The sequence below is a fragment of the Coptis chinensis genome, chromosome 1 (assembly GCF_015680905.1).
Source record: "Coptis chinensis isolate HL-2020 chromosome 1, ASM1568090v1, whole genome shotgun sequence".
Classification (NCBI taxonomy): domain Eukaryota; kingdom Viridiplantae; phylum Streptophyta; class Magnoliopsida; order Ranunculales; family Ranunculaceae; genus Coptis; species Coptis chinensis.
This window is the reverse complement of record NC_141456.1, coordinates 86422426-86431808: the sequence shown is the minus strand read 5'-3', so window position 1 is coordinate 86431808 and position 9383 is coordinate 86422426. Positions and strand designations below refer to the sequence as shown.

Genomic DNA, 9383 nt, shown 5'->3' with positions numbered 1-9383 from the left:
CCCAAGCTTACGCGATTTTTCAAAAACCGCGCGATCAACTTTCTTATTTTTTTTCTTTCCCAATCTCTCGCGCGGTTTTGGTAAAACCGCGTAATTGAATCCCATAATCTAGCCCAAGCCCACGCGGTGTTGGCAAAACCGCGTGAGTGATTTGATACAGCACCAAAACTATAACCAAATATTGGCCGATTGGTTTGGTGTTTTCAATTCATCAATATGTGACTCTCTTGAAGTTGAAAAAACACCAAATTATTGAAAATTTGATGTTTGATGCTAGGTTGGTATCACTCCTAAAGATGCTCTAATACTGTATCACAGTCAACAAAAGTCAACTACAGTCAAAGCTAGGGTCAAGTGCTCCTAACTTCGTGCTCATCTTATAGTACATTTAAAGACACCCCAAATAGAGTCAAAGAACACCTAAATTGAAGCACCGAGCTAGAAGTTATGTGTGACACAAGTTCACACTTGAGTTTATGTTTCCTTTTGATTGTATTGGAAAAATGGTTTTGACATATATGTAAGAGAATAGTAAGCATCCTCTACAATCCAAAATTTTGCATTCGCTTGCCACAATTGTATTGTTGATTACTCGAGTGGAAATTGTTTATTTGCCTTCTTATAAACTGGTGCCTTCTAAGAGCATATCTAGGTGGAAGTATCACCTGCATATTTGCCTCCACAATTCGAAATTTCACGAAAAGCCATCTCTAGGTGGAGGCAAATGTGGAGTTATCAGAGCATCTCAAGGTGGTGGTAGTATCACATGCATGTTTGAGGCTAGAATTTGAAGAAAGTATCCTTAAATTTGTGTGTAGGGTCTACCCCGAGCGCCATTGGTACTGTCGCACGATATTATCATTGTCGTGTGTTATGCTTAAATAAAATGTCACGCGACAGTCCGACTGTTGCCATTTCACACATTTGTTTTCAACATAGGTAATTATCTAGTTCTAAAAAAAGATGGATTCCAACGATGAATATATCTATAATAACCAAGCAAGATGGAGTGGTGACAGTGAGGAAGATCAAAACAGTGGTAATAGTGCACTGGTTTGGAGCAATCCTATGAGTGATCTAGATGATTAACCAGGAACTTCTAAAGTTGGAAACCAAGGAGATGAGCCAAACTATCCATTGTTGCTTCAGTATCACCAAGTCGATTTTGAATTTCCTGCAAAGTCTATGGATTTCAGCCATCTTAGACCGGTGTCTAGGAGGTCATGATAATCATGTGTCAAGAGTTGTTCAACAACAGGTATGTATTTTAATTTTATATATTAGCAGTAGTACTGTTTAACTTTAGTAGTTAATATGTACATTTTTATTTTTACTTTTTAAATTTTAGTTTCATTTTGCGTATATCAGAGATGTATTAAATATCGAGTTCGGTGCACTCCACGTGCGCTTAAGACGTGGTGTGATGATATTAAAAAAGTTGGTGCACTTAACCATGTTAGAGATGCAATTCTAGCGACTCCCTTCGATCATCTAGTTGACATACCTTATAATAAGACTGACATTCAGAGAGTTATTAATGGTTTAGTTGAGAGATGGTGAGATAATACACATACTTTTCACTTCCTTCAGGAAACGTTGAGTTTCACTCTACTAGATTTTTGTATGATATCTGGTTTGAGTATAGGATTAAGTCATCCATTGAGATATAGCATTGATTTCCAGAGTTGTGCCCAAATGATGACTTTCTTTCTTTGTCTGACCGAGGAGTCATATGAGACTGCTGGTGTTAAGATTTATGGCATTAAGGAGGAGTCATATGAGACTGCTGGTGTTAGGATTTATGGTATTAAGGTTGCATACACATACAAGAAAATGGGCTTTTTGCCACGGATGCCCGGTATTTTTAGCCACGGATTTGAGCTGTCGCATGTTTTCCCAAGGTCTTATGGCGTGGTTCTGCAACTTTTACCTACGGTTGTTCACAATTTAGGCCGTGTTTGCTACCCACGGTTTTATCCGTTGGATTCTCATGTGGAAGCCTTTCCCCGGCTTAAAGTTATTTTTCGCCCCTGTAAACCGTAGGCAAAGATCGATTTTCCAAGATAAAGTTTGACAACACAAACACACCGCAGCCACCACCTCTCCCACCTACGGGCAACAGTATGCGACTTTGGTTCACGTTGTAACTGTTATCGTTGCTCTTCGTCCTCCAGCACTGGTACTTCACTACTTCATCCTCCTCCTTTTCTTCTTCTTAGTTCTTCCTATAGTTTTGTTTGGGGTTGAAAACCTAGGGTTTCCTCTTTATTTTGTTTTCTTCGTTTATATTTAAGAAGGTAATGTTTAATTACAATAATTTCTTTAATTTTTACTTTTGGGCGTTTTTTGGGTGCATAAAATATTGTTGAGGTTCCTTTCGTAAACTGGTATAATCATACCTTGACTTAAATATAAAAACAAAAATTAATTTAACTGACTTTTTTCAGTACAACTTCACTAAACTAGCCATTTGGCCCGGCCTATGGCCGGACTTGCTACATAGATAGCTAAAAACTCAAAAGCCTAAAATCCACTTGAATAAATAATATATTTATATTGATAGAACGGGATAATGTGGGGTAATGTGGCTTCTTGGGAGCATTCTCACCAAACTTGAGAATTATTAGTTTTTCAAAATCATCAAATACCTAATAAAGAACGTATATTTTCTCTAAAATGTTGTCCACATTCATCTTGATCAAGAAGCAACTATTTTAGTTCATTAGGTGTTGTTGGGCTTGGAAGATTCATTCTACCTTTAGAACAACAAATTTATGTTTCGTGAATAAATCGTTTTGCTCCACAATATTGACAAATAGTCGGAGTGGGTATCATGTAAGGGGTGAAGTTATGATCCAGAATGAATCCTCTCACGCATCTATAAAACCCTTTGATAATCCTAGAAGTTTGTGTTGACGCTTTACGCGTAGACAATGTATTTGAGCTTTGATTGTAGTGAACTAAGTAACAAAACGTACATAGACTGTGTTAGCAAACTATAAAGACCAACATGCACTAAATTATAATGTAGATAATTAATAGAGAAAAATTTGTACCTCTAGTTGTAACATTGTGTAATATGTTTGTAGCTTGAGAACTCTTATTCCTTGCTTGCCGGCGAATATGTGAAAGACGCATCCTGATAGGATTTGTAGAATTGTTGTTCAATCCTACATGAGGATTTTTTTTTTTTGAAATGTATATATCTATTATAATGAAAGTAATGGTTGAACTTGCATATGAGGTTTAAAAAAGATGGTAAACATTAGAAAATTTCAATATTTATTTGAGACATGACTATATCTAATATGGACTTCTCATGTTGTTCAAAGGAAAAGCTGAAGATCTAAAAAGGCTAATAGAAAAAGAAATTGATAACTTATACCACAATTAATTTGACAAACACATAAACGCCCAACTCATTGAGAACATGATAAAGTTAAGAAGAAACAGATATAAAAGTTCAATGCCAGATAAATTAACACAATATAAAATATGATCAACTTCAACACGCATACCTTACATACATAGATTGGATACACTTATTTGCAAAACATTTTTTTTAAAAAAGAGAATAGAGTAACGAAGAAAAAGAGAATAAAGTAACCGATAAAAAATTGAAGTGTCAAAGCTTAGGGATTCAGGGAAGCAAGCACTGAAACGGAAAGGCAGACTTTGCTAATTTGATATATTGATATCAATATAATAATATTATAGAGACACAATGTTAGACACCAAACAGTTCCAAAGTTAATGGCATTATACAGTTCGCAAATAACAACGATATATACTAAATGAAAACAGATCAAGACACTACGTAACAAATGCCGCCCTTTTAAAGTTAACATAGTGCATACATAATCGGGTGAATATTCGTGAGATACACATACACATACACATACACACACAAACACAAAGTGCAATGGAGAATCAAATGAACTACAATTCTAAAAATAATACCAGATAGAATAACGAAAAAAAAAAAGACATGACTATACAAAATAAGATACATAAATACTTAACCTTTAAAAAATAGTCCTAAAGGCTTTAAGCCGGGCTAAAAACTCATGATCACAGTAAAATTATTAATGGAAGTTAATATTCCGACTTTTTACACGTTACAATAAGTACTGTTACTTCAAAGTGCTACACAATTGAATGAGCAAATTGTAATTACAAACATCAGACACGCATGCAGGAGATTCGAGACTAAGAAGAAGAACTTCATTGATATCAATTTTAACAGGCTCAATGCCACGTGCATGTTGATCTGCATCTTTGTTATCAAAGAAGCCTTCAGGAAGAGCACCCTTCACTTGCTTGACTTCTGAACCAACAACATCCCTCTTTGTGTGGGCATCATCCTTCTCAAAGAAACCTTCAGGAAGAGGATCCTTCACTTGCTTGATTTATGAACCATCCACCTTTTTGGTAAGTCACAAAATCCATATTGGCAAAGTAACCATCAGGAAGAGTTCTCTCCATTTGCTTGACATTAGAACCATCAATAGTTGTTGTTGCATCGATATCCATGCCATCAAAGAAGCCTTCAAGAAGAGAACCCGACTCCTGTGTTAGTACTGCTTTGCGTTGTGTGACTGGAATGGATAGACGGATTACTTCCCCTTCTCCCTGTTGCAACAACTGCAATAGATGGTTCCTTTATCTGGTTTTCTAATGCAAGTGGTTTCACAGAAGTCGAAGAAAAACTTATTGATTTTCCATGAACCATTTCGGAAGAAACAACATCCAAGGACCTGAGGCTGAGAGTGCCAGTTCCAATCTTCTCTCCAGTACCTACTCCTATAATTTTCAACTATTCAGTGATTAAAATAACACAATCTGTCAATGATAGTTACATACCATATCGAATGAATGAAAAAAAAAGACAACCAAAAAGGCGTTCAGGGCTAACAAAGAAGTAGGGAGCTCACTAACACCAGTATAGTACTCTAGTCTTAAAGAAAATGTCTTGTTTTATGTTTTGTCATATCGATTAGGGCTATAAAAATGACCCGATACCTGGAAAAACCATATTTGGAGAGAAACCAGAAGTTCAATCCAGTGTTTGGGTGTTGATGACGAAAAAATCATTCAGAGAAGGAAACTTAAATCATTTGTTTTACCAGTTTTCTGCCTTTTCGTTCCATTTGTATCAAAAAAGTCTGTTGGCAGCGTAGATGATGGCCGTGCTTTAGGTAGTAACTCTACAGGAGGCTCGGATTTCCTGATATTCTGCGCTTGTCCTGCTTTAACTTTGTACTCTGAAATCGCCTGTGCAAATTCAACCATTAATAGTTGTTGTTGCATCGATATCCATGCCATCAAAGAAGCCTTCAGGAAGAGAACCCCTGACTCCTGTGTTAGTACTGCTTTGCGTTGTGTGACTGGAATGAATAGACGGATTACTTCCCCTTCTCCCTGTTGCAACAACTGCAATAGATGGTTCCTTTACCTGGTTTTCTGATGCAAGTGGCTTCATAGAAGTCGAAGCAAAACTTTTTGATTTTCCATGAACCATTTCGGAAGAAACAACATCCAAGAACTTGACAGAACCCCTGAGAATGCCAGTTCCAATCTTCTCTCCAGTACCTAATCCTATAATTTTCAACTATTCAGTGATTAAAATAGCACAATCTGTCAATGATAGTTACATACCATATCGAATGAATGAAAAAAAAAGGACAACTAAAAAGGTGTTCATGGCTAACAAAGAAGTAGAGAGCTCACTAACACCAGTATAGTACTCTAGTCCTAAAGAAAATGTTTTGTTTTCTGTTTTATCATATCGATTAGAGCTCACTAACACCAGTTTTCTGCCTTTTCGTTTCATTCATATCAAAAAAGTATGCTGGCAGCGTAGATGATGGTCGTGCTTTAGGTAGTAACTCTACAGGAGGCTCAGATTTCCTAATATGAGATTGAACTTACATATGAAGATAAACTTACACTGGGAATCTACACTGGAATAGAAATGTACATTACTCTTTGTAGACAACATTTCTAGAAACATAAGTGGCGCACAGCAGTGTTTCATGACACAAAATATTGCATCTTTTTTTTGTGTGTGAGAGACTTGAAACTTCAATAATGTTGGTAAGGTTATTGCAATAGTAAAAAAACAATCAAAACAATGGCAATCTACATAAAGAGTTAAAGACTAATAAGGAAAATAAAGATTTGTTAGTTACTACTCACGGGAAATTACCTTTCCATCAATTACGACCCAACAGTCATCTCGTGTGTTGTGCTCTCAAGCTTCTTTTAAGTTGTACGGGTTAGGGTGCAGTCTCGGCTCCTGGTTGTCTGGTAAAACTGATAGTAGTAAATGGAGAACAATGAATTGAAGGACATTATATAATTTATTTAGATGTGACGACCACAAAGGCAAAGAAAATATACCAAGGCAAATCAAAGAAATGAACAGGTACTACACTACGCACTTACCAATGAGGAAACTTAAATTCAAATCCATATGTCCCAAGAAAAAACTCACAGAAGAACACGTTGGACCATAGTCATTCTCATAAACAATGTGAAGACCTCCTAAAGAAGTCAATACAATTTAACAGTAATGAGAAACGTATAATTTAGTAGATGAACTCAAGACTCGATATATTATTGCAGATATACCTGAGACATCCGACTCTTTGGCCATAAAGTCCCATGTTCTTCGCATAAGATTGGGCACATCCGATCAAATGGCCATCCTCGAGAAAATTCTGATGGATTTTGCATCCCTCTCAGGATCGCCACTTGCAAAACCTTGATATGCCATGTCAAAGAAGGGGAAATGGCTTTTCACCTGAAATTAACAACATACATTATATGTGTATAAACCATAAAAATGAGTATGAGTCATGTTCCGCTGGCATGCCCTACCTTAAACTGATATGAAATCTCTCTCCATTGCTCCTCTGTAGGATCCACTCCAGTTGGATTGTGAGCACATGCGTGAAGCAAAAAGAAAGAGCCATTCGGAGAATTCTTTTTACAGAAAATATAGGAGAACAAATCAAAGGAGAAATTATCAAATGGGGGAATTTTCAATAGAATGTAAAGTAGGGGGTTATTATATATGTTTTATGTACATTAACATCATCCATCAATGCAGCAAAATCTAGCCCTTTTGTCTCAGGATGGTAGTAATGGAAGAAAGACCCTCTGAGGCACATTAGCATCTCTCCAAATGTTATGATGACTAAGACAATGCATCAGTTAGAATCTTGAATAGGTCAGAGATAGGCCAAATAATATCAGGTGCAATATTAAGGTCTTCAATCACATTTGGCAAGGAGTGCGCCTCTCCCTAGGTTTGCACATGATTATTCTTGAAAAATGTTTACTTATAGCTAAATTGCTATGATAAACATCTTTTGATATTTACAAACCTTTAACAATGTATATGCAGTATAACTGTATAAACCAAGTACGTCAAAAGAACATCAAGTTTTTCAGGCACTCACTTTGACCAGGTTGGCACAGGTATATAAATTTGTGACTCAGGCCGGAAGCGCTTCTGAAAATCTGCAAGCACCAGTCCCAGAAAGAGCTTGCACGGCTGCAATTCGTTTGTCTTTGATAAAATCAGAATTCTCTCCATATGCTAGCTTCAATGTTTCTTCAACCATTTTCACACTTCCTCCCATGGGAAGATACTCCCTGTTACAAACAGTAACAAATGCATCCATTTCCTTTGTGCAAATCTGGTGAAGACCTTTCAATCTGAAAGAATGAACTCGTGTATTTAAGCAAGAGCACCTAAAGCATGTAGCTATATGTAAGAAACCTCCCTCTTTCAACTTCCTGATCTTCCATCCGCTGCCTGCGTCTTAGACTTCCAATCTAAACTCAAGTCTCATTCTACTGAATGCTTTTATTTCACAATTCTATATGCTGGTGGTGTGGTAAATGAATATGGAGCGGAGAGCACAGGTACTGCTGGTTGTATATTTGGTCTGCCACTTTCCTCTATATCAAATTCAAAAGGTAAAGCACACAGAGATCTTATCTTCACTTTAATAGGTATTGCAGTCGTTGTTCTACTTTTATTATGTGCATTGCCCTGGTATTTCTTTTGGGATAATTGTCAAAAGATAAAAAAAAAAAAAGTGACAAGTTTTGGTGCACCTGATTCGGAGGAGAAAAGCTTAAAGCTTCATTTGCGACTGAATACTGGGTCTATCTGGTTCAAGTTTGAGGAGCTTGACAGAGCTACAGATAACTTTTCGGACAATAATCTAATTGGGCGTGAGAGCTTCGATTTTTGTTTGTTGGTTTTGCTGCTATCCACCTCATTATTAGCTTCTCTGGACTTTCTATTTTCTATACCACCTTCATCCTTCCTCTTTCGAATTTGAGCTAGTTGTTGCTCAAGTTCTGCTTTTCTCTTCACCAGGTTCTCATAATCTTCCTGAAGTGAAACAACTTTGGTATCCGACTCTGAGTTGCAGCTTTCACTGGAAGACTTTGTAGAAATCACAATAGAATTATCAACCTCGTCCTCTCTCTTCATTAGAAGAAGCTCCTGCAGATCTAGATCTCTTTTTGAAGGGAAAAAGGGAACAGTTGAGACTACGACTATGGAGAACGTAAATTACATCAACTAAATAATATCGAAAAGTCGCCGGCTCATTTGTAGCGAGAGAGAAAGTGGTGAGAGATTTCTCTTCTCTTCACCATCGTTTTTATTCGGTTAGAGAGAGGAAAAGAGGCGTGAAGGGTTTTCCTTTTGTACTTCCAATAGTCAAAAAGGTATTTAGTGGAAAAATTCTGGTTTATTTTCGAATGCAGGGGAATTGGAAGAAGAGAAGAATAAGAGAGGGTTTTGAGAGTTGGGAGTGTTTCGTAGAATTGAAAAAAGAGTATAGAAATAAGTTTTTATCTATTTTGGGTTAAGAACAATTGAATTCGACAAAAAAAAATGCTTAGAATTTCTTTTTTTATGTAAAATCTGATGTGTCCGTCTCAGAGAAAAAAAGAGGACTGACGTGGGTCACTGGGAGCATTTTCAACTACTCAGTATTAATGGTCTTTGATTATTTATTCCTCATAAAAAAAAAGGCTTCTTCCCATTTTCTTCTTCTTTAATTATCACCAAATAAAAAAGATGTGGCTTTCTCTTTAACGATTTCAAGTTTTTTTCTTTGTTTATTAAACTTTAGCTTAACTTATTGCTTTTTACAGTTCATTCCTCTGGATGTCTTTCTGGTGAGTTCTATTCTATTTTTCAATGTTCTGGTCACTTAAAATGTTAAATGTCTTTTCCGATATATCTTTTCTGTCAGGCTTCACAAGCATCGATGGAGTGGCTCATGAAAAGAAAAAGCGCAAGGCTTTTGATCAGCGAGGTGATATGGCTATCGCAGACATGGGGAATTTTG

General features: G+C 36.6%; 2 protein-coding genes across 3 annotated transcripts; both read right to left on the bottom strand.

Moving 5' to 3' along the window:
- Window positions 1–4058: 4058 nt before the first annotated feature.
- On the bottom strand, window positions 4059–8868 carry LOC147525623 (uncharacterized). 2 transcript variants are annotated; one of them, XM_086557007.1, is made up of 8 exons: window positions 7467–8868; window positions 6883–6987; window positions 6634–6805; window positions 6448–6546; window positions 6209–6315; window positions 5456–5598; window positions 5127–5274; window positions 4059–4803 (listed from the first exon to the last, which is right to left on the bottom strand). In XM_086557007.1, the coding sequence occupies exons 6-8, from the start codon at window positions 5519–5521 to the stop codon at window positions 4550–4552; spliced, it is 468 nt and encodes a 155-aa protein (XP_086413133.1). In that variant the 5' UTR covers window positions 5522–5598; window positions 6209–6315; window positions 6448–6546; window positions 6634–6805; window positions 6883–6987; window positions 7467–8868; the 3' UTR covers window positions 4059–4549. The 2 variants fall into 2 exon arrangements, with proteins under 2 accessions (XP_086413133.1, XP_086413143.1); XM_086557017.1 differs by having other exon boundaries at window positions 6209–6306; window positions 7467–7662.
- Window positions 6698–7691, bottom strand: LOC147525624 (aspartate aminotransferase, mitochondrial-like). Its single transcript, XM_086580126.1, has 4 exons — window positions 7538–7691; window positions 7092–7201; window positions 6883–6987; window positions 6698–6805 (listed from the first exon to the last, which is right to left on the bottom strand). The coding sequence occupies exons 1-4, from the start codon at window positions 7689–7691 to the stop codon at window positions 6698–6700; spliced, it is 477 nt and encodes a 158-aa protein (XP_086436252.1).
- Window positions 8869–9383: the final 515 nt, after the last annotated feature.